The following is a 22,700-nucleotide window of genomic DNA, read 5'->3' on the forward strand; positions in this document are numbered from 1 at the left end:
AAAATACTCAGTTTAATTTCTTACTCTATTCACCACATTTGTTCTGCCAGTTCGCATTTTTCGCACTAAATCTCATTTTCACCGAAAATCTTAACACGTCGAACCATGGCTTCCGAGTACACCTATGACGAAGACGGCGAAACGTGGCCTTTTTTCGTGATGGCCGTGCTCTCCTTCGCCCTAGTGCCTCTCACAGCAAAATGGGCTTGGCGAATCGTTTCCTCAGACCGAAAAAAGGTCAATGTGCCTGGTGCCATCGACCACACTTCCACGTCTCTTGGGTTAGAAAACGCTGGCAGCATTGGTGATTTCAAGAGAAAACGTACTTCGGACCGAATCTTCAACAAAACTTTGCTTGTGGTGGTTTTGGGCTGGGCAATCGTTGGATATATTGGATGGAACCATACCAAGGAAGCCAACCTTCAAGGAACATTTGACCCGTATGCTATTTTGGACGTGGCGATGAATGCTTCCGAGAGAGAAATCAAGAGCAAGTACAGAAAGCTCTCGTTGAAGTTCCACCCGGATAAACTTCCTCAGGATATTACTGATGCCGTCAAACAAGAGATGGAAGCGGCGTTCATCAAGATTAATTTGGCCTATAAATCGTTGACAGACGAAGTCACCAGAAACAACTTTTTGCGCTACGGACACCCCGATGGACCTCAGGACGTCAAACATGGAATTGCACTTCCCAAATTCTTGGTGGAAGGAAAGTACTCGCCGCTCATGGTGGTGATTTACTTTGCTTTGGTGGGTCTTTTGCTTCCTGTGGTTGTGGGTCGCTGGTGGTCCAATGTCAAGGCCCACACACGTCGAGGACTTCATGTAGACACGGCTGGGATTTTTACTCGTAAATTGACCGATAGAAACCCGGCAAAAGCGGCCACTCCAAATATGCTTCTTGAGTGGTTGGTGCAAGCCCACGAATTGAAGGAGGTTACGGGGGATATGGAGCCTGCTCAAATCAGAAAATTGATCGATGCTCACTTCCAGAGACAATCTGGACCTTCAGATTTGCAAAAACTTCAAATCGTTGCCAAACTTCCCAACCTTATAAATGGCTTGATAGATATTGCCAACGTGTTTCGTCAGTTTGACGTGGTTGCTACGGCAGTTGACCTCCACAAAGCTGTCGTTCTGGCCGTTAACCCTTGTGGAAAGTACCAGGAACTTCTCCAGCTTCCTTATGTTGACGAAAATCAAGTCGAGGCCCAGCCGGTCAAAAGACTTGGAAAACTCTTTGCTATAAAAGAAGACGAAGCCGGGAAAGCATTGGGAATTACCGATGCGCAAAAGCTCAAGACTACGCTCAGCATTGCTGCACATATTCCTTCGCTTCGGATCCTCGATGCTTCCTTCAAAGTTCCCGGAGAAGACAAAGTTACTCCTGCTTCCAAAGCTCATTTGGTAGTCAAATTTCTCGTAAAGTCTCCACGGTTGAAATCATGTCCTCGTATTGACGACGAAAGGCTCAAAGAAGTCGAGACGATGGAAATGTTAAGAAACCCTCTCAAAACCAATGATGAGGAAACTTCATTGCCGCACGCATATGCTCCATACTTCCCAGAGCCTGTTGCTAACAATTGGTATGCATTCATTCTCAATCAAAACGACAACCGTATAGTGGAAGGCAGTGAAGTATGCAAGCTTGAAAACATCGATTTGCTGAATTTGAATCTCGCACAAGAACTGTGGATTTCTGGCAAAGAAGGCGAGGTTAAAATCAGCACATTCAAGATTCCACTTTCGCAGCCTACAGCCTCTGTACCCGGAGTTTCTCACTATAGATTGGTCATGAAGAACAACGTCTACTTTGGATCGGATGTTGATATTCCTCTTACTTTGGAGGTCAAGCCAGTACCACCCAAGATTCCTCTGAATAAAGAAGCCGTCAGAGATGATTCCGATGACGAAAGCGATATTTCTGACCCAGAGGAAGACTCACTTGCGGGAGCTCTCGCTGCCTTACGTGGAGGACCGGTCAAGAAAACTGAACCGGAGGAAGAAGATAGCGACGAAGAAGTGTTTACGGATATCAATACCGACACAGAAGACGAGAGTTGAGCGAGCTGGAGCTAGGAGGTAAGTTATATATAGCTAAAGATAGCTAATGAAGTAGATACTGAGAATACGGTGAAGAGGAAGAATATAGATTGAAGAGTCTGGGATTACTTGTAGAGAGTATACTGGAATAGTAGATTTGTAGAAAATAAAGATTCTGTAATTTTGAGAAATTGCACATATCAAACTATGAAGAGTTGGTCTATGGTCAAATGAAAATTTATAGCTGAATGTCTAAAAAAATGAATTCTTAGAATAGTACTAGTTTATAGTGAAAAACGGCTTTATCATTTTATAGCGGAGACTTGTATATTGAACTTACAGTAGAAAAACCTCCATACCAGAAAGACATGCTTATCTTCAGAAAAAGTTTATTCAGAAAAGTATGAGGTTATCTTCAGTATTCTGAAACTAATCTTTCTTCCATATTATATTTTCATCCGCAATATAACCGCATCGGGGCTATCAAGGCCCTGATCCTGATAATATTTTGGCACATTTTCCGACAATTCAAACCCTCGTTTTTTGTACCAGTCCACAGCATGAGTGTTACTAGCTTGAACATGCAAGAAAACTTCATGAATGAATCTTTTTTTGGTTTCTTCAATGACATATTCAAGTAATTGTGATCCGATTCCCAAACCTTGATACGCCGGTAAAACAGCTAGCGATTCCACGTACATGGCATTGGGAACGGAATTGACCGCTAAATGATGCTGTTGGGTTTGAGTATGAGAATTGGACGAATGCGATGTATTAAACGGTTTTGCTTTAACACCTCCAACTGGTATTTCAGCGTAAAAACCCAACTGCTCAACCACACCTTTTTCCAAGCAGTCTTTGTACCACTGATCTGGAAACGTTACTGGAAAACATACCTCGTTTATCTTTTGAAAAACTCCAATATTATTTGGAGTGATATCATCCAACGAAACGATGCTGCGGCCCATGCTGTCAAAATGCAGTGGAAGCCAGTTGCAGCCCTCGAGAAGTCGGAGGTGATGCTGGCTTATGTAAGCGCTACGGTCACCGACTCGACCGAATGAACTTCAAAGATGCAATTGAGTCAATTGAGTACTGAGTTCGGTTCTATATTCAGTTCTAAACCTTCTGGTATCACCAATTGAGAAATCTGGCGGCATTTTCCCGATTCGTACAACTTTACCAATCACACGCCATTTGTAACCGGTGACCGCGAAGCCTGTGATTGAGTCGGAATTCAACTACCATCGTCGAAAATGATTACCACGATTCTCATTGTAGGATTGATCCTTCTTATTCTCAGAACAGTTATCAATGATTTCCGCAGTTCCAATCCTTTGGAAGAGCAAGAAAAAGACGAAACCGTGCTTGCGGGAAAGTTTACCCCACAAACTCTCGCCAAGTACAACGGTTCTGACAACCCTCGGATCTTCATCGCAGTGAAGGGCCGGGTGTTTGACGTGACGCAGGGAAAGACATTTTACGGGCCCGGAGGACCTTATGCCAATTTTGCGGGGAGAGATGCTAGCAGGGGTTTGGCGCTCAATTCGTTTGAGGAATCGTGCTTGACACCACTTGACGAGCCCATTGACGATTTAAAGGGATTGACAAAGGAGGAATTGGAGTCTTTGGAAAACTGGGAGGACCACTTTGAGAACAAGTACAAGGTGGTGGGGACCCTCGGAAATGAGTAAGTGAAGAAGTAAGTAAGAAAAAAAAGTAAGGAAAAAAAGTAAAGTGTGAATGGTAAGAATTAAAGTATAAATGAAACGTAAGGTTTAGAAACGGTATGAACAGCTCTTCTAGATTCTGACAGACAAGACCTTTTCGTCTCTCTTCCTCGCTTCGCTCGGGCTCGTCTGGCTCGCACCCAGACACCACCAACTCAAACTCAACTCATCTCTCTCACCAACAACCATGAGCTATCGTGGCCGCGGAAGAGGAGGTTTTCGGAACACTTCGGGCCCCAGACAGGGCGACATAGACCAGTTTGCTGCGGCAAACTCATTTCCGGTTCTGATAACCGGATGGACCGGCGCTACGGTTGAAGAATGTGTAAAATTCATCTCGAGAAAATGCCGAATTTCGGTTCTAAATGCCACTTCCGACGCCGCTGGGGTAATGCACGGGTACGTCAAGTCTCAGAAGGACGCCGACGACTTGGCCAATTGGTCTGGGGTCAAATTTGCAGGCCAACTGCTCCGGATTTCCAAGGACTTTTCCGGACAAGGTGGAACAAATACTGCCATTGAAGCCATTACCCAGTTTCTCCAGTCACGCTACAACCCCGGAATGAAGATGTTGAACTTGGCACTGGTGCTGCAGGACCCCAATTTGGTGGCGAAGGGGTTTTTTGGGTCGGTGAATACCGGGTCGAAATTCTTTCCTGCTCTCATGAAAGTGGCTCTGGATCTCAAATTGGACGTTGAAACAATTGATCTTTCGGGAAACGACTTGAGCGACTTGTCGGCGATCTCGGCTATGGCTCCAACCTTTCCCAAACTTCGCAACTTGAGCTTGCAAAATAACAACTTCAAGTCGCTCAAGGTGTTTGATCCATGGAAACACAAATTGTCGTTTCTTCGCGAGATCATCTTGACGCAAAACCCCATGATAGACAACCACACCAACCCTGCGGACCGAGCCTCCATCAATGGCGAACTTATGCGACTTTTTCCTAGGCTCATAGTGCTCAATGGTGAGATAATAAGAAACGAACAGACACTCATGGCCAACCTCACGTTCCCATTCGAGGCACCCGAACCTATGTTTTTCCTGGACGAAGAAATCAGAAACATGTCCACCAATTTTATTACCAATTTTTACAATCTTTGGGATACAAACCGGAATGAGCTTTTGGTGTTGTACCAAAATGAATCGCAATTTTCCATGCAAGTTGACCTGGCTCATCCTCACATTACCGAGGGTGGTCAGGGTACTGACTTTGGATACTACCTCCCCAACTCGAGAAATTTAGCCAGGGTTTCATCGACCAAAATTCGCCAAAGCAGAGTTGCTATTGGTCCCGCCAATATCTCGAAATTTTTTGCCCAGCTTCCACGGTCTCGTCACGAACTCATACAAAAGCCCCATCTCTACAGCATGGAGAGTTTCCGGTTTCCTCAGCTCAACGGAATCATGATGACATTGCACGGAACATTCGAGGAAACCGCCGCACCAGACAACACCGAACAGGCCAATTCTTCAGCTTCGAAAAACAGGTTCCACTACCAAAAGAACAAAAAAACCCCATTATCGCCTAAGAGCTTTGACAGAACATTTATTGTGATTCCTGGTCCCAATGGGTCTATGATTGTGGCCAGTGACTTGCTTCTCATTCGTCCTCCAGGAGGAAATGAAGCCTGGTCTGCTACACCGTCCACACCCGCTTCAGCAACCCCCACACCCACACCAACTCCCACAGCAACCCCCACGCCAAGTGGTCCCACTACCGCTGATTTACCAGCAGAAATCAAGGCCAATCTCAATCCTGGACAACAGGAATTACTTGTCAAGGTTCTATTGGAAACCAAACTTAACCTTCAGTATGGTATTTTGTTGTGTGAACAAAGCAGCTGGGACTACCAGCAGGCCACGGTGAACTTTAAGAACTCTGTGGGGTCGTTACCACGAGAGGCATTCCAGGTGTAAAAAGGCGAGTGTAGAAACTCAAAAAGTAATCATCATAAGTAAGACTATAGGACAAACAAAGACAAATAAAGATAAACCAATAAAAACAATCACAAACAGATTATAAGCCCATATACCCCAGCAAATATGCATTACACATCCTTATCCACTTGGTCTCTCCACCTCCATTTTGCAACTCGCGTCCTGTACACAGCACCCATCTCTCATCTTCGACCAACCACTGTCTTCAACATGGGCTACAATATAGCCATGGTTTCGGACTTTTTCTACCCCCAGCCGGGCGGGGTGGAGTTCCACGTGTACCATCTATCGCAAAAGTTGATTGATATGGGCCATTCGGTGATAATTATATCTCATCACTATGGAGATCGAAGAGGAATCAGAACTCTAACAAATGGCCTAAAAGTATACTATGTCCCATTTTTGATAGTATATCGAAGCAGCGCCTTTCCTACAGTGTTCCTGGCGTTCCCTATTCTCCGCAACATCTTCATTCGAGAAAAAATAGACATCATTCATGGCCATGGAAGCTACTCAACTTTGTGCCACGAAGCCATTCTTCACGGCAGAACCATGGGACTTCGAACCGTGTTCACCGACCACTCGCTCTTTGGATTTGCAGACTTTACGTCCATTGTGGGAAACAAATTGATGAAATTCACCATGAGTGATGTGGGCCATGTAATCTGTGTGTCCAACACTTGCAAAGAAAATACTGTTCTTCGAGCATCTTTGGACCCATTGAGTGTTTCTGTCATTCCCAATGCTGTCGTTTCTGAAGATTTCACTCCACTAGACCATCCAAGAGACAGCAACGAAATCACAATTGTCGTAATTTCTCGGTTATTTCCTAATAAAGGAGCCGATTTACTCACAGCTATCATTCCCACCATATGTGCCGCTCGTCCAAATGTACGATTTTTGATTGCGGGCGATGGTCCTCGATACCTCGATATAGAGCAGATGAGAGAAAAGTACGTTCTTCAAGACCGGGTCACCTTGATAGGCGGAGTCAAGCATGAAGAAGTTCGCGATATCATGGTAAAGGGCCAAATCTACCTTCACCCGTCTTTAACGGAAGCATTCGGCACGGTTATTGTGGAAGCTGCCTCGTGTGGTCTTTACGTAGTCACCACAAAGGTGGGTGGTATTCCTGAGGTGCTTCCCAGCCATATGACTACATTTGCAGAACCAGAACAAGAGTCGCTAGTAGAGTCGACACTATCAGCTATCGATCTTGTGCAATCAAAAAAGATAGATACTTCGACTTTCCACGAAGAAGTGGCCAAAATGTACAGTTGGCAAAATATCGCCTTGAGAACAGAAAACGTCTACAACTCATTAAGCAAAGAAAACGAGCCATTTTTGACCCGGCTCGAAAAATACCATTGTTGTGGGGTTCTTGTGGGCAAACTCTTTGTGCTTTGCGTGGTTGTGGACATCTTCATATTGGCCATCTTGGACATCTTGTATCCAGCTGAACATATAGACATCGCTACCAAATGGCCCAAAAGACGGCAAAAGAAAAAGGCATAACTTCGCCCTACCAGATTCATCGAGCGAGCCAGAGAGAACAAACTTCAACAAGCTAACTGAACATAGTTCACCCAGTAACTTAGCCCTCTAATTAATGATTGATGACTTGAAAGCACTTTCTCTCATTGCTTCGTAGCGACATCTTTCCTCCTTTTGCACTGCAAGAATGTACTCTGCGTTCTCTTTTCGAGGCACCCATTCGTTTGAAAGCCTGATTCTTACCGGCTTGCAACTTATGGCTAACTTTTGAAGATAATGCCCACAGTCGCCTAGTGGATTTATGTGACCTTTCAACTTTGGGACGAGAGGACCAAAATCAACTTTGTTGGTTGTTGGTTTATTTTCCAAAACCACCCGTCGTAAAAACTCAGCTTCACTTTTATATGCTAGGGCTCTCAAAGAGACTTTCTTCATACCAATTTCGGCATTTGGGTCTTTGTACAAATCCGCAAGATAGGATTCGAACTGTTGAAAGTTTGCAAGTTCTTTTTCCAATTTAGATTTGGAAATTTCCAATTCACTGAGTTGCAGCTTAAGGTCGCTATGTTTTTGCTTGATCTCCACCAACTCGTCATAAACAGTTTTGTACGATTTTTGGTGGTTAATATTGGCAGTCTCAAGGGCTTTGTGGAGTATATCGACATTGATCTCAAGATCGTGAATCTTGCGAAGACGATCAGCATCCACAAGTGGTGGTTTGGGATCGGTGGTTTTGTTGGACGAAAGGGCCTTATTCCTCTCTTGAAGCTTAAATTGAGGCTTTCGTTCTTGGCTTAAAAACTTGTTCAATTGGGACAACATTTCAGATAGTAAATCTACTTTAGAAGGTTCATTATTATGGATATTGTCCATCTTTTTATACCACGAAAAATCAAGAGTCTCAAACTCTGCATCGTCATCAACACTCCATTTTTTCAATTCTTCTCGAAACGCAACCAATCGTTGAATATAGCTGTCAATATCACTGGACAGGAAATCACCAAAAGTTGACTTTAACAGTTCCAAATGTAACAAGCAGTATTCTATAGTGAACTGTGTGTGGAACTTGCCATGAGGAACCATTTCGAACACCTCCAAAATAAACAGGAGAGTAAACTCTGACCCATCAAGGTCATATTCTTGTATCTCTATGTTGGCAGATACTTTGTCAAGCGTTCGAGAAAGAGACTGCAACATCTGATCATCACCCCTCATCAAGTTCCACTCCAATGATGTCACTATCAATCTCATACACCGCTTGAGGGACTCGTATCTGCAAACAACCTGGGTGTTTAAAGGTCTCATATGACGTAGACGACTGATAATCACTTGGGTTAAGTATGTGATCTCGTTGGCAGTATAGATACAGTCAAAAAACAGAGACTGTGGGGGCTGAGCTAGACGAAAAGATTGAATATTAGGTCTTGAAATTGGAGTTTCTGCAATCAAAATGGTGTCAGCATGGACATCTTTGGCAAATTCCTCAAGTTTTTCACGAAGGTGCTTATTAGAAACTTCTAGCTGTTGAAGCTGAGCTTTTATCCTGTCGTTTTCTCTGCTCATTTCAGACAAAGTATTCTTCAAATCAGACTCAACTTCGGCATGTTTCTCCTCGAGCCCACGATCCAACTCTACTAGTTCATTAAGGTCCAAAACTGTGCTTTCTAGAGTTTGGATCTTGGCAGTCAATTCGTGGTTTTCTCCCGTAAGACGATCAACGATTTCATCAACATTTGAATTTGTATCCAACTGTGCTTGTAGAGAGTCGATTATTTCTTTCGAATCTGCTAGTTTCTGCTCAAGTCGAGAAAGAGACGCCAGCTTCAATTCTGACTGTTCAGTGGTTTCTGTAAGTGTCTGAATTTGCTTCAGCATTGCCAGTAATTTTTCGCTGTTGTCTTCAAGTTTCTGTTCCAACGCCTTATTTTTCACCAATATCAGTTTTATTTCCTCTTCTGATAAATCGGACACGTCCACTTGGGCAGAAACTAGCTGCTCCAACTGCCGGTTGAGCTCCGACTCTTCCATGAGAGCTTCAAGTTCCAGTTTGAGCTCATTGTACTTTACATGGAGGGAATCGAGTTCCTGCCTCAATTCTTCGTTTTCGGTCTCAAGAACCTCCTTGTCAACAGAAAGCATCTCTATCTTTGATTCAGCAGCATCTACGCTTTTTTCTGAAGCTTCAAGTTGCTTCTTTATAGCTATTAGCTGGTGATCTACCGACCCCAATAATTTCAGGTTCTGATTAGAAAAGCCATCTGAAGACGGATTTCCAACTTGGTCCCCATTTTCGGAAGCATGTCGTACCTTTGACTCTCTCACGAAGATTCCATGGTTTGGAGGACACAGAAAATAAGAAATTCCACCAACAGAACCGTCATTTTTTCCCACCGGTTGTGTCAATTCCACGCCTACCCAAACCCCAGGTGCAAACTGCGTGCGCCCATAGTACCGGATTGTGCCATTTCCCGCCTCCAAAGTCACATTTTGTCCTACAAACATGCAATTGGTTCAAATAAACGGAATGAGATTTAAGTTGATTTAGCGACTCAAATCGAAATGGACTGCATGTAAACTGACAATCGCGTTTATCTCAAAACACATCTAGTAGTCGTTACAACCTGGTCTGGAACTATGAGTACTCCTCAGAAGCGCAATGCCAGCAATTTGAAACAAGAGCTACTCAATGAGCAGAAACAAGAAATCAGAGAAGCGTTTTCGCTTTTCGATATGAATAACGACGGGTGTTTGGATTACCACGAACTCAAGGTCGCGTTCAGAGCACTCGGCTTCGACCTTTCCAAACGAGAAGTGTTGGATATTATACACGAATACGATACCGACGACCGCAATTTGATCACATACGAGAACTTTTTCCAAGCAGGTACGTAAAAAAAAGGAGAATGAATACGACTTGAAAAGAGATGAAGTGTGATTTAGTATCGCTTTTTCGATGCCAAGTTCTGGGATTTATGACAGATTTGTTTACTAGTGGGCAATTGCTCGCTGGCATACTCCTTGTCTTTTTCTTTCTGTGATTTTCTTTCTTCTTTTTCTTTCCTTCATCTTTTCTCTACTAACACAGTCGGTGAAAAAATAATCAAAAGAGATCCCCTCGACGAGATCCGCAGAGCATTCAAGCTCTTCGACGACGACAACACGGGCAAAATCAGTCTTCGTAACTTGCGACGGGTAGCAAAAGAATTGGGTGAAAATCTCACCGATGACGAACTACGGGCCATGATTGACGAATTTGATCTCGATGAAGATGGAGAAAGTAAGTAAACCAGAACTACAAACCACAACAGCTCACTAACACAGTCAACGAACAGGAATTCATAAACATATGTACAGAATAGCCTCTAATGTATTATACCTTATACGCCCATACACCAGACTGGTTTGAACAATTTTAATTTTTCATCCATTTCTCAACACATCATGTCGTGGAACACTGCCAAAAAGCGGTTCCAGAGGGACATAGACAAGTACCCAAAGGCGTTACGTGATGTCTACCTCGCCAAGACAAACAGGTACACCCTTCCCACGTTTGAAACGAAGCAGTGGCCCATTCCCAAAAATCAGCGTCGCAACGACCTCGCCAAGATCGGATTGGCTAGCGGAGATTTGGCGTATATAACCGAGGGCGAGAAGAAAGGAACCATCTCCAAAATCTTCCAGTACTCTCCTGAACTTGACTCGGTGCTTTTGGCCGACGTAACTTCCAAAAAACTCATTCCTCCTCAGAATTGGGTCGAGCACCAGAACAGTCATCTCATGGATTACCCAGAATATGTTCCACGTAGCTCCATCAAAATTGCCGCCAAGGACAAGGATGAGAACGGCAAGGTGTACTATGTGGTGGCTGACGATATAGAGTATCGTGACAAGTATTACGACGACAGGTACAAACAATGGCTTCCTCGCAGGTTTGTCAAGCATCATAAAACCATCGAAATTCCATGGCCCAATCCTCCGCTGGAGCCCAAGGATGACTATCTCTCCACCAAGGAACCAGTGGTGCTTGAAAAGACCTACGAACTTCAATCCTTGGCTATTTCACCAGTTCCAGCAGATGCTCTCTCGCAATTGAGAACTCCATATTCCCGCCATAAAAAGAGAGTGCTCACTGAAATCCAAGCCAGAAAGATGAATGCACCCTCCATGCCGCTCTCTGACGAACAGAAGATATATCTCGCCAAAAAAGCGGCAGAACCTCCAAAGACATACAAGCCTCTTAGTGATGAAATCAAAGAGTTTATTGGCGAACGCATTGCTGCTCACATGGAGACGATAGAGAGTCCCGCTATGAAGCGCCACTTGGAGGCGTTGTCTCAACAAAAGATCCCCAAAGACCCCAAAATCCAAGAGTAGAAACTGTACATAGAAGTAGCTAATCATCCTATATCACAACTTCTCGTAGTCTAACTTGCCCTCCAACTTCTTGACGTCGGCAACCTTACGGACCGCCTTCATGAGGTCGTTTTGTATAATGTAGTCTCGCTCGTCCCGAATAGCAAAGAACCCTGCCTCGGTGACAACATTACGAATATCAGCACCATTGAACCCATCACTCATTTTAACGACTGCCTCGAAATCGAACTCGCCCTGCTTCGATACCTTGGATGTGTGGATCTTGAAGATTTCAAGACGACCAGCCTCGTTAGGCAAGCCGATTTCGATCTTACGGTCCAAACGACCAGCACGCAACAACGCAGGATCTAATGTGTCGGGACGGTTGGTGGCCATAATAACCTTTGTCTGGCCCAATGTATCGAAACCGTCCATCTGGTTGAGCAACTCCATCAAAGTACGTTGAATTTCACGATCAGCCGATGTTCCCTCACTGAAACGACGTCCACCAATGGCATCCACTTCATCCATGAAGATGATACATGGGGCATGTTCCTTGGCGTAGGCGAACATCTCTCTGATTAAACGGGCACTTTCACCGATATACTTGTCGACAATGGCCGATGCAGGGGAAAATATAAAGTTGGCACCGATGGTGGCAGCCACTGCCTTGGCGAGCAATGTCTTACCGGTTCCTGGAGGTCCATAGAGCAACACTCCCTTGGGCAGCTTGATACCCACTCTGGTGAAAAGCTCGGGGTTCTTTAACGGAAGCTCAATCACCTCACGCAATTCACGAACCTGTTCGGTCAATCCACCGATGGTGTTGAACGATATTTCACCCGGCTCAAAAGTGGTCATATTGTACACCAATGGGTCCACTTCACGAGGTAAGATCCGCATGATGGTCAACGTGGTCATGTCCAATGCCACTCGTACTCCATTTTTGAGACTTTCTTTCTTGATTGTGTTACGGCACCCGACAATATACCGTGGCCCCGACGATGCTTTTACAATAAATCTTTCGTCATCCAACTGTTTCAACACCTCCCCAATAATCTGGCCCACCAGCTGGAGCGCCTTGATATCGTTTTCTGTCTTGTCGTAGTCCTTGTCGAGATCTCGTATACTCATTCGCAACTCCTTGAGTCGAGCGTCCCATCGACGATGTTCCAAAAGTTTGTCTTTGAAACGAGAAAGCGCCCTCTGGCGTTCAGTGTCGACTTCTGGGGCCGGATCTGATGCGGAAGTGGCGCCACGATCGCCGTTTTCTTCGTTTAACGCTGCCAAAAGCGGGTCTTCTTCTGCCATTAGGTGGCGGCGGGTTCGCGATTTTGAATCTGGAGTACCAGGCAGCGGGTGCACCGGTGTAAACCAACACCTCAGCTTAGGTTTTGCGATCGATGAACTAACCCAGTTGATGGAGTTCCAGGCAATAATTTTGTGTGGCAAGGGCCATGGCCTAGCACCGTTTACGAAAGTGAGGTCGACGGGCGTGCCCAAGGCTCTTTTACCCGTGGCTAATAGACCTATGGTGGAATATGTTTTGGATTGGTGCCAAAAGGCATTTTTTCCACTGGTGACTCTTGTTTGCAATGGCGAAGATAAACTGGAAATAGCCGCTGCTGTGGACGCGTATCAGGCCCAGGTGGGCGCTGATCAAGAATGGCGGTGTAAAATTGACGTGGTGGACGTTTCTGTTGAAGGTTCAGGTGACGCATTGTACCATATGTTCCAACAAAAGTTGATCCACAGGAAAGACTTTGTGGTTTTGCCCTGTGACTTCATTACAAACTTGCCTCCACAGGTTCTCATCGAGGCGTACCGCAATAAGGCCGACACAGACGTCGGATTGGCTGTTTGTTACCGCAATCAGTTGGACATCGAGGACAAAAAATCTACAATTTTCCCAAAAAATTATACTTTCTACACAGATCCCAGCCTTGACGATAATGCTAATTCCCAGCTCTTGGACGCTTACTCGGCAGAAGACGTCAACTTTCATAAATCTCTTCAGATACGCACACAAATGTGCTGGCGGTATCCGAACTCTCGCATCAGTACCAGGTTATTGGACTCAGGAATCTTTTTCGGGTCCAGTGACGCCATAACAAGAGTGTTTGAGTCGCACCGCACCAAGTTCAGTGATCTGTACTTCAAAACCAGATCCGTAGCCAAAGTTGTACGAGATTTTGCTCGACGTTCATGGAAGCACAAGAAACCGCTCGATACTGTTGGGTTCACAATTCTCCCCGAGCAAGCGATGTTTTTCCGCAGCAACCACCCCTCTGTGTTGATGGAGGCTAACAGACATTTCATGAAGGAACGGGCCAGAAAACAAGGCCAAAGTCATGCCAGTTTTGACAAACAGTCTCGTTCGGCGGTGGGTATCGATTCTCTTATTGGACCTAATACCACCCTTGGAGAGAAGACCAACGTCAAGAGAACTGTGGTGGGACGAGACTGCAAGGTTGGTGACCGAGTCAGATTAACAGGATGTCTTGTGATGGATAGTGTGGTTATAGAAAACGATGTACAATTGGAAAATTGTATTATTGGAAAAGGTGCTATTATTCGTGGAAAAGTCCGTCTTGTCAATTGTTATGTGGAATGCACCAACGATGTCGTCGGAGGAACCAATTCCAAGGGAGATACCTTGTTATGTCTTTCACTTGACGGGTTGGACGAAGATGCGTTGGAGTCAGATTCCGACTCGGAATCGGGGTCTAGCGACGAGAGCGATTACGAATACGAAGGAGAGTACGACGATAATGCCGACGGGTTGTTTGGGTATTAGAATCTCGATAGTCTGAATTTCTAGACATGGGCTCTAAGCCTGGTAAATAATGCAATCAGGATCATTAATCATTAAATGCTCTATAAGTGGAAAGAAGAATAAAGTTCTCCCTCTTCGTTTTCTCTCTTCCTTCTCCTTCTCTTCCTTCTCCTTCTCTTCCTTCTCTTCCTTTCCTATTCATTCTTCCGCCGCTTGCGGCCGCTGTCGCTGTCGCTGTCCGAGCCAAGATCTGCCTTGCTCCATGGCTCTTCCTTGCTGATCCGCGGCTTTCGCCGTATACTGGCTCTCTGCTTGATAGAATGTGCTACAGAAGGAGGGGGTATTCCCGGGTAAAAATGCTGGGGAGCCGCCAATTGCGCTGGGGCAGAAAACACATGGTTAGGAAGACGAGAGTTTTCAAGTAGTGGAGCCACAAGTTCGGGTAGGCACTGGGATTCAGTAACGGGACTCGAAGCCATTTCCGAACCGTTCTTTTCCTTTTCGTCGAAATCTTCTTGATCTTGTTTGCGTATTTCTGCTCGTCTCGTCAATGCCCAATCTTCAATATCTTCACCATTTGCAATTGCCACCAACAAATCATCCAAACAATCGGTATACCCCTGGTCTGCTGCACTCACCAGCTTCTTGTTGGCAAGTCTATAGAGCCTTGTGACTGCTTTTGCAGCGTTCGAAAATTCTGACTTTGCTTCTTCTGGTTCATGACTGTTGTATAATGCTGCCACAGCGTTCGCTGCGTTCTTGAATTCCAATGCTAGTTCCCGCGACAACCGTTCTGTAGCTTGCTGTTGCACGGAGGGTGCAGACGGTAGGTCTGACGATAAGTTGGAAAGGTCCATAAAGAGGTGATGAGAGGGAGCGATTTGATAGCGCGGTGGTGCACGGGTGCGAGCGACGAGGAAGACGAGGAGACGAGGAGACGAGGTGGAAAGAAAGTTGATGGGAAATGAAAATAAATAAAAAATGAGTTAAAGTGGATGAAAAGTAGTAGAAGAGGTCAATTGAGACAACAAATAGAAATTAAGTCGTTTCTAAAGCTTTTTATAAAGTTTGCGTATAGTTGCAAAACATGTAAATATCATAATTTAATTCCATTTCAACAGCAATTCAGTAATAACAATCCAGTCAATTGCAATCCCCATTCCAATTTTTTTCAACTCCATTACTTTCCCACTTCCTTCCCTTCGTCGCTTCGTCGCTTCGTCGCTTCGCTCCTCAACTTTCACACCCGTGCACCGACTCTCATATTCCACCTGGCCTCACTTCTTTATCGCATCCACAATGGTCAAATCGACACTTATATATCGATATGACGGTACGTACCATATTCTCCGCTCATCCATACTCCCCCAGCTAACCCAGCTCTTCCCCTTTGTGGCTCTGTAGACGATAACCAGGATCCTGGTTTGATGGAACAGAAGAAGAAATGTAAGATTCTTATTAGCAGAATCACTCCCAATTCCGAACCTCAGGCTACCGTCGAGTCCGGAGCCTACAACTTGCACTACCAGATCTCCAACCAAATCATATACTTGTGCATTTGTGACAAAACATATCCTCGTAAACTTGCGTTTTCCTACCTTGCTGAAGTCTCACACGAGTTTGAAAATTCCCATGGCCAGGAAGCTCTTCTGGCTTCAGCACGGCCCTTTGGGTTCAGTTCGTTCGATAATTTCTTGAGCAAAACGAAAAAACTTTATCAGGACCAAAGAGCACAATCCAATTTGGACAAGTTGAACAACGACTTGGCCGATGTCAAGAAGGTGATGACAAAGAATATCGAGGATTTGCTTTACCGAGGAGATTCGTTGGACAAGATGAGCGACTTGTCGTCGAGTTTGCGTAACGACTCCATCAAGTATAGAAAGCGGGCCCAGAAAATCAACTTTGATGCATTGTTGAGACAGTATATTCCAGTGGTGGGAGTGCTGATTTTGTTTTTGTTTTTGGTGTGGTACATGTTGTTGAGACGATAAACAACTGCGCTATATGCTATCACCATTACTACTAATACAATTGACTATATATGACTATATCTAGCGTACGATAGTTAATCATTTGAATTCGCACTCGCGAAAGAATCAATAATTACTATTTATACTGTATCCACTGTTTCCACAATTTTCCCAATTTTCACTCCACCACTCCACCACTCCACCTCGTATGCTCCCCCGGCCCCAATTGGGCTCCAAGAAGTCTCTTATTCTTCCTAAACACACCTCAGAGTTGGCGAGCGATGCCACCACTCAGCTCACTGTCAGCAATATAAGTTCCACACCAGACGAAATTCAGCCCCTGACTTCTGTGGTTTCAGCTGAAGAACCCGATGAAGACGACGACACAGAGGATCTCCAGAGCATCTTGCACTCTTATATACGAAAAGACAGGTCTCCGAATAACGGCGACGAAGTTTCGCTTGCGAAGATGAATTTGGCAAGTTGTGAAAACGTGCCAAATGACGAGTTTTTGACAAAGTACGTGCTTCTGAGCAGACTGGACCAGAAAGAGGTGTTCCACCACAAACTCAAGCATTTTTTTGTACTTTCCAATGCTGGAAAACCAATCTACTCGCTCAATGGTGCCGACAAGGTGATAGTGGGATTCATGGGTTTAATTACAGCACTCGTATCTTCTGTGGAGGAAACCATGGACCAGCAATTGCAACACATAAACTATGGTGAGCTGCAAATTGTCATTTATAATCGAGAACCACTTATTTTAGTGGCTGTGTCCAAACTATATCACGAGAACAAAACCCATCTTGCACTGCAACTCGAGTATATTTACAGCTACTTGCTCTCCATATTGTCCAAACCAGCGATAACTCGCAGCTACCAAAACAGAATGAACTACGATCTCCGCAAAGTGTTGACTGCGTTGGATTTTCAAAACCTCGATGGAATTTGCACCCAATTGTCATATGGTCAAATTGTGGAAATGGGCATACTGGGTGTGTGTGGGCTCGAGTTCTTCACTTCACATCTACTTGACTCGGCGTTGCCGAGCATTCGCATAACAAATACGGTTCGAAAGAAACTTAACGGTGTTCTTCAGTCGTGCCGCAAAATTAAAGAACCAGAAACAAGGTCGGTCTTATCGTTGTCAAAACACGACGACGTGGTCAGCGATCTCTTGTTCAGTCTTCTAGTGGCTCCACCCAACAAAATCATTGGACTTGCTCGTCCCAAAAATCACCAGTTGTCTCACAGAGACCTTTCAATTCTCACCTACATCATTTCTTCTGTCACTTCAGACGGCAATTCTTCGTCAGAGGACTTGTGGATTCCCGTGTGCATGCCAGATTTCAACAGCAATGGCTTCCTCTACGCATTCATCAAAAATTTCGACTTGGCTTCGTATGTGGTTGTGGATGGTAAGAATGTTCCGCCGCAACCAGTTCAAATTGTGCTTTTAAGCAGCAACAAAAATACATTTGACACAATGCAAACCATAGCAAATAACATTCTCAACGACATCACCTGGAGTGAACTGCTTAGATGTGGTCTCAGCGACGATTTGGTATCCAGCACTCAATATCCTGTTGGGGTAGACCACTTTGTCTTCAAGCTGGTAAAGCATAATCAGTTCATTTCCAGTGATATGGCTAAATGGAGTGCTAATGGCACTTCAGCGGCATCTATTCAGCTAACAAAGTTTCTTTCTACGTTGTACAATTCAAAAAGCGAGCCTATAGGCGACCCAGAGTCCCCAGACAAAAAATTGACATATTTAAAATGGAACTTTGACGATTGGTCTGTCACTGGTTTGCGGCTCTCCGATACTTCTTACGAGTTCTACAGCTTGTGCAACCACTCAATTGTATCACAGGACCTCATCAACACCAGTATGACCATCATAAAGTGGTGTCGAAACAATATCAGACGGTTGACTTTGGAAGAGGCCATTTTTTGAATATCTACTTCAATATAACCAGCTCCGCACTCTTGAACGAGTCCGACAACTTATCCACATACTCCTTGTGTAACTTTTCAAAGTCCTTCAACATTTTCTCTTCGTCGTCGCTCAACTTTTTCTTCTTCTTAGTGAACTTGGTTCTAACTTCCGCTCTTATAGATGCCAATGTGAGTTTGCCAGAGCCATTTTTGAACTTCTCGTATACTCCCTTGAGCTGCTTGGCGCTCTCTTTCTTCGACTCGACCGTCAATGGCGGCAATGGAACCTTGAGTGCCAGCTTGTTGGAAGGATCAACTTGTGGGTTCATATTGAGATTGGAGCCCAAAACCGCATTGATGATACTCTGGGAGTTTGCCGTGTCGAACACAGTGATCAAGAAATTTCGACCTTTGATGGAAGTTTGTGCTACTGACGTAAATGGCTGAGGACCAAACTCGGTGTCGACACTCAAATGGTCAAAGATCAGTGGACTTGTTCTTCCAAGTTTAGCCTCGTTAGCCAGTTTGGAAAACTTTTCAATGACCTCGTTCATCTTCCGTTTAGCATCGTCAAAGTCTATTTCTGGGGTTTCCCCTGCCTCTTCAGCGTCATCTTCTTTACCTTTTGTATTTTTCACTTTTGAATTTTTCACTTTTTTGGCTTTTGCTAATAACGAGGTTGTGGTGCCAAAAGCACGATATGAGTGAGTAGCGTACCAGTAGGCGGTAGTATGGGTCGTAAGTGAGCCCCGAAGAGCATGGCGAACTGTAAAAATCAGAGTCCGTAACATCTTTAATTCAACGCACAGTGAAAAATTTACCCCACAAAAACTGCGAAAAAGTTCAGAAAAATTAGGTAAAAAGGTACCTACAATACTAGGCTAAAAACCTCATTCTATATTCCTCACTCTATATCTTGTATCTCTATCATCTCCATGCAATCATGAACTTTCTAGTCTATCCAAAACGCCCAAACACGATTTGGCTTCTCGTCCAACCTCACCGCCTTCTTTAACCAAGTTGGTCAAATTCTTCCTCAATGGTTCTTGGAATACATCATGGACAATTTTCCGCCGAGTATCCAAATCGTCAGTGGCTAAAGACTCTAGGGAAGCCAACGAAAACATATCGTCGGCTTGTGGAGTTTCTTGGGTGAAGAGCTTTAGTGATGCATATGGATGAGGGTTTGTAGGCAACATATAGTGGCTTGTTTGTGGATGGATGTAGTTTATAGGAACCAGTGTGGTTTCTGCCGTTTTCTGGAAGAGCGTGGACTCCAAAAACCGCAAAAGTACTGCTAAATGGCCCACTCTGGCTTTCTTGGATGTTCCTCCAATTGACGAACTGGTGGTAACTGCAAGAGACAAAGACTTCTTGTCGTCACGCAAGTTCCACGACATAATCGTAAAAAAGGATCTGAGTGTCTTGACAAAGTACGAGCGAGCCACCGCTTCCAGGGCGTGCTGGAGAACTATGTCCAAAAACTTGGTGGATGAGCTTCTTATATCTGGCTGGATATGAGACATTGCCGAGTGCACGAAGAGGATTACGGAAGTTATGTGCAAATCGAGGAGACCAGACTGGGTTTCGGCGCATTTTTGAAGCAAAGAAGCAACTTCTTCTCGAACCTGTTGAGATGAGTCGTGAACGAGAGGCATGATACTTGAAAGAATTTGCTTGTAAAGTGATGGGTTTGAAGGAAGTTGCAGCAGAATCGACTTCAAAACTTCCTTTCTGGTTGTGCTAGAATGGTGTTTTGTCAAAGAAAGTTGGTGAAGAAAGTCTTTTTCGTCATTTTTATCGGACTTTTGGGCGATGGATTGGTTGGGAAGCGAGATGGATTTGGCCACAAACGAAGTATCTGTGTGATTATCGGGCTTTGCCTTTGTCTTTCCAACCCGTAGCTTGGGCTTGACAAAGTCTTTTTGTTTTTCTGTCTTTTTCTTGGCCATTACTGTGGAGAGATCATCGCGATGAGCCAAATGGTCGCGAAATATCAACAAAAAATCAATCTTGCGCGCTAAAACAATAATAACACCTGACGACGATGGACAGGTTCCAGTCACTTTCGCTCCACGAAACGCTGCAAGATGACTATATGGACATAGACAATTACGGATATGTTCCCGGAGACGACTCAACTTACCTGCAAGATGCAGAAATTGAAGGGTCTTCTGGAGATATTCACCGTGGTCTAGGCGGTTCTTCTACACCACTTCGCTATGATAGCGATACAGATGAGGAACTAGAAGTTGCACCAGGTTCCGACGGTCAGGAAAATAGCACTTTTGAGGGCTCAGATCACGAATCCACCAGTTTTCTTGCTGGTATACTTTCTCCAACTGAACTAGGTGCTCGTTTAGCAGTTGGCAAACAACTTTTATTGCCTGCTCCGGGAGATAATATTACGGCAGAGGGTTCAGAAGACGAAACCGATCGAGAAAATCAAAACGATAGCGTTGACTATGAGTTCGATACGTCCAAAAATGCAACCGCTCTTGCCAAGGTTCCTCCAAAAAACCTTAGTGTTTTCCAAGACAAGGTTGAACGTCTGTTTTTCAAGCAGGACTCTCCGGTAACTCATTCTTTTGGGTCTCAATCTCAATCTTTGGGCAATTTGGGCACACAGAGCGTGGGGTCTGGTAACAGTTATCATCTCAATGGAGTCCAGGTACACCACCACCATTATTATTACAATCCTTTCGAGTCGAAAATACGCCAAAGGGATACGCAATTGAAGTCAAAGAAACGACAAACTTCGCAAATTTCCCATTCAAAGTCTACGCCAATTTCTAGCCAAGTATCACAGATCCTGAAACAAGAAACTTTGCAGATACCTAGACACGATATCATCATGCCCCATCCTTGGGATCGCCGGTCGAGTCCTCAGGTCCGCACAGTGTATGTATTGTCGCTGTACCTTCAGCTTGTCGTTAATATGGCTGCGATTTTATTGGGAGCATACATTGTCTACAGTATTATTACCACCATTAAGCATGATATTGGCGAAAAATTACAACAGGAAGCATCTCACCGGCTTGTGGAAATGGCTGCTTGTCGTCGTGCTTACCACGAGAATCAATGTGATCCAGAAACCATTGTTCCTGCCATGGAACAGGCATGTGCACATTGGCAAAAATGTATGAACCAGGATCCATTTAGTGGTGGGAACATGTCCCTGGTAAGTGCTCATACTCTCGGTATGATAGTCAATTCTTTGATTGAACCATTAGGGTTTAAAGTGTTGGTGGTGGTGTTATCGTTCACGGTGGTTGTGTTTGGTTGCAACTTTGGATTCGGGTACTTGCGGGCCAAAGCGTACTGGGGAAATGAAGGGAAGAATTAGGAATAAGGAATAAGGAAAGAATAAGGAAAAATTGAGAGTAATGAAGGAATAAGGAAAGAATAAGGAAAGGGGAGAAAAGATATCAGAATCGGTTATCGACATTTTCAGGTGCTTTGACTTGAGAAGCTAAGGCTTTCTTTCACTCTTAAGCTGAGCTTTTATCGAAGCGCACCTTTGATGCTCCTGATCACAATGGAAGAAAAATTGCTGAAGAAACTGTGGGGGTAAAAATGACTGAAACTATCGCCAAAAATCTGAAAGAAGATAAGCTCGAGATGGAACATGAGTTTTATGTGGCTATTATCACGTTTCATTATGGCTGGACAGCACTTCTCGCTCCTGAAAAGATTAAGGATTATATGTGGTTCATGGAATGTTGGATGCTGATGAAGAGTTCTTCAAGAAGACTGGTGAGCCATTGTTCTCGTCGCACATGTTGGATTTGTCTGAAGAATCCGATGAGGAGAACATTGGTGGTGAAGAAGATGGTGTCAACAACGAACGTGCAAAAGGAATCGTTGTACACTTTGCCAGAAACCGTATACAAGGTTTACGAGCTCTTTCCCCAATTGGTCCAAACTTTTCCATTGCCGCTGCTTTCGGTAACGTGCACGGTGTCTACAAGCCAGGTAATGTGCAATTGAAGCCGGAAATCGTGGGTGAGCACCAAAAGTGCGCTAAGGAACAAGCCATTGTTTTTGGTTTTCCATGGTGGATCCGGTTCGTCGCAACAGGAATTCGACACCGCCATCACCCACGGTGTGGTCAAGGTCAACTTGGACACTGACTGTCAATACGCCTACCTCAGCGGTGTTTGTGACTACATTTTGAAGAAGCAAGACTACCTCAAGCAGTTGGAAACCCAGATGGAGATGGCAAGCCCATCAAGAAGTACTTTGACCCTAGAGTGTGGGTCAGAGAAGGTGAGAAGATGAATCAACGAGGCTTTGGAGATTCACTACGACGCTTATAACTGACATTTTATACGGTATAGTGTAAATTACCTAATTGTTCTGAATACTGAAGCAAGTGAGAAAATGAAATCAATTTTGAGATATTCTGCTTTTGAATTGAGGTGAATTGCATGGACAGTAGCATGGGA

General features: G+C 44.5%; 15 protein-coding genes across 15 annotated transcripts; 9 read left to right on the forward strand and 6 right to left on the reverse strand. All coding sequences in view use genetic code 12, as the record gives it.

The window, feature by feature from the left end:
* Nucleotides 1-105: 105 nt before the first annotated feature.
* Nucleotides 106-2,067, forward strand: PGUG_03818 (protein-transporting protein; the record flags this gene model as incomplete). The annotated part of the gene is made up of 1 exon (XM_001484387.1): nt 106-2,067. The coding sequence occupies one exon, from the start codon at nt 106-108 to the stop codon at nt 2,065-2,067; it is 1,962 nt and encodes a 653-aa protein (XP_001484437.2).
* Nucleotides 2,068-2,492: 425 nt separating this feature from the next.
* On the reverse strand, nt 2,493-3,014 carry NAT5 (peptide alpha-N-acetyltransferase subunit; the record flags this gene model as incomplete). Its single annotated transcript, XM_001484388.1, has 1 exon — nt 2,493-3,014. The coding sequence occupies one exon, from the start codon at nt 3,012-3,014 to the stop codon at nt 2,493-2,495; it is 522 nt and encodes a 173-aa protein (XP_001484438.1).
* A 288-nt stretch (nt 3,015-3,302) lies between these two features.
* Nucleotides 3,303-3,740, forward strand: DAP1 (Dap1p; the record flags this gene model as incomplete). Its single annotated transcript, XM_001484389.1, has 1 exon — nt 3,303-3,740. One exon carries the CDS (start codon nt 3,303-3,305, stop codon nt 3,738-3,740), a length of 438 nt encoding a protein of 145 aa, XP_001484439.1.
* Nucleotides 3,741-3,963: 223 nt separating this feature from the next.
* MEX67 (Mex67p) lies at nt 3,964-5,697 on the forward strand (the record flags this gene model as incomplete). Its single annotated transcript, XM_001484390.1, has 1 exon — nt 3,964-5,697. One exon carries the CDS (start codon nt 3,964-3,966, stop codon nt 5,695-5,697), a length of 1,734 nt encoding a protein of 577 aa, XP_001484440.2.
* A 126-nt stretch (nt 5,698-5,823) lies between these two features.
* On the forward strand, nt 5,824-7,233 carry SPT14 (phosphatidylinositol N-acetylglucosaminyltransferase; the record flags this gene model as incomplete). Its single annotated transcript, XM_001484391.1, has 1 exon — nt 5,824-7,233. The coding sequence occupies one exon, from the start codon at nt 5,824-5,826 to the stop codon at nt 7,231-7,233; it is 1,410 nt and encodes a 469-aa protein (XP_001484441.2).
* An 87-nt stretch (nt 7,234-7,320) lies between these two features.
* Nucleotides 7,321-9,714, reverse strand: NIP100 (Nip100p; the record flags this gene model as incomplete). Its single annotated transcript, XM_001484392.1, has 1 exon — nt 7,321-9,714. The coding sequence occupies one exon, from the start codon at nt 9,712-9,714 to the stop codon at nt 7,321-7,323; it is 2,394 nt and encodes a 797-aa protein (XP_001484442.2).
* A 939-nt stretch (nt 9,715-10,653) lies between these two features.
* On the forward strand, nt 10,654-11,586 carry MRPL40 (mitochondrial 54S ribosomal protein YmL40; the record flags this gene model as incomplete). Its single annotated transcript, XM_001484393.1, has 1 exon — nt 10,654-11,586. The coding sequence occupies one exon, from the start codon at nt 10,654-10,656 to the stop codon at nt 11,584-11,586; it is 933 nt and encodes a 310-aa protein (XP_001484443.2).
* A 33-nt stretch (nt 11,587-11,619) lies between these two features.
* On the reverse strand, nt 11,620-12,876 carry RPT4 (proteasome regulatory particle base subunit; the record flags this gene model as incomplete). Its single annotated transcript, XM_001484394.1, has 1 exon — nt 11,620-12,876. One exon carries the CDS (start codon nt 12,874-12,876, stop codon nt 11,620-11,622), a length of 1,257 nt encoding a protein of 418 aa, XP_001484444.2.
* A 109-nt stretch (nt 12,877-12,985) lies between these two features.
* GCD1 (translation initiation factor eIF2B subunit gamma) lies at nt 12,986-14,362 on the forward strand (the record flags this gene model as incomplete). The annotated part of the gene is made up of 1 exon (XM_001484395.1): nt 12,986-14,362. One exon carries the CDS (start codon nt 12,986-12,988, stop codon nt 14,360-14,362), a length of 1,377 nt encoding a protein of 458 aa, XP_001484445.2.
* A 173-nt stretch (nt 14,363-14,535) lies between these two features.
* On the reverse strand, nt 14,536-15,198 carry PGUG_03827 (uncharacterized protein; the record flags this gene model as incomplete). Its single annotated transcript, XM_001484396.1, has 1 exon — nt 14,536-15,198. The coding sequence occupies one exon, from the start codon at nt 15,196-15,198 to the stop codon at nt 14,536-14,538; it is 663 nt and encodes a 220-aa protein (XP_001484446.2).
* Nucleotides 15,199-15,768: 570 nt separating this feature from the next.
* Nucleotides 15,769-16,335, forward strand: SEC22 (SNAP receptor; the record flags this gene model as incomplete). The annotated part of the gene is made up of 1 exon (XM_001484397.1): nt 15,769-16,335. The coding sequence occupies one exon, from the start codon at nt 15,769-15,771 to the stop codon at nt 16,333-16,335; it is 567 nt and encodes a 188-aa protein (XP_001484447.2).
* A 187-nt stretch (nt 16,336-16,522) lies between these two features.
* PGUG_03829 (uncharacterized protein) lies at nt 16,523-18,271 on the forward strand (the record flags this gene model as incomplete). Its single annotated transcript, XM_001484398.1, has 1 exon — nt 16,523-18,271. One exon carries the CDS (start codon nt 16,523-16,525, stop codon nt 18,269-18,271), a length of 1,749 nt encoding a protein of 582 aa, XP_001484448.2.
* Nucleotides 18,272-18,275: 4 nt separating this feature from the next.
* On the reverse strand, nt 18,276-19,043 carry PGUG_03830 (uncharacterized protein; the record flags this gene model as incomplete). The annotated part of the gene is made up of 1 exon (XM_001484399.1): nt 18,276-19,043. One exon carries the CDS (start codon nt 19,041-19,043, stop codon nt 18,276-18,278), a length of 768 nt encoding a protein of 255 aa, XP_001484449.2.
* Nucleotides 19,044-19,193: 150 nt separating this feature from the next.
* Nucleotides 19,194-20,204, reverse strand: PGUG_03831 (uncharacterized protein; the record flags this gene model as incomplete). The annotated part of the gene is made up of 1 exon (XM_001484400.1): nt 19,194-20,204. The coding sequence occupies one exon, from the start codon at nt 20,202-20,204 to the stop codon at nt 19,194-19,196; it is 1,011 nt and encodes a 336-aa protein (XP_001484450.2).
* Nucleotides 20,205-20,299: 95 nt separating this feature from the next.
* On the forward strand, nt 20,300-21,598 carry PGUG_03832 (uncharacterized protein; the record flags this gene model as incomplete). Its single annotated transcript, XM_001484401.1, has 1 exon — nt 20,300-21,598. The coding sequence occupies one exon, from the start codon at nt 20,300-20,302 to the stop codon at nt 21,596-21,598; it is 1,299 nt and encodes a 432-aa protein (XP_001484451.2).
* Nucleotides 21,599-22,700: the final 1,102 nt, after the last annotated feature.

The sequence above is a fragment of the Meyerozyma guilliermondii genome, genomic scaffold (assembly GCF_000149425.1).
Source record: "Meyerozyma guilliermondii ATCC 6260 scaffold_4 genomic scaffold, whole genome shotgun sequence".
NCBI classification, from domain to species: Eukaryota; Fungi; Ascomycota; class Pichiomycetes; order Serinales; family Debaryomycetaceae; genus Meyerozyma; species Meyerozyma guilliermondii.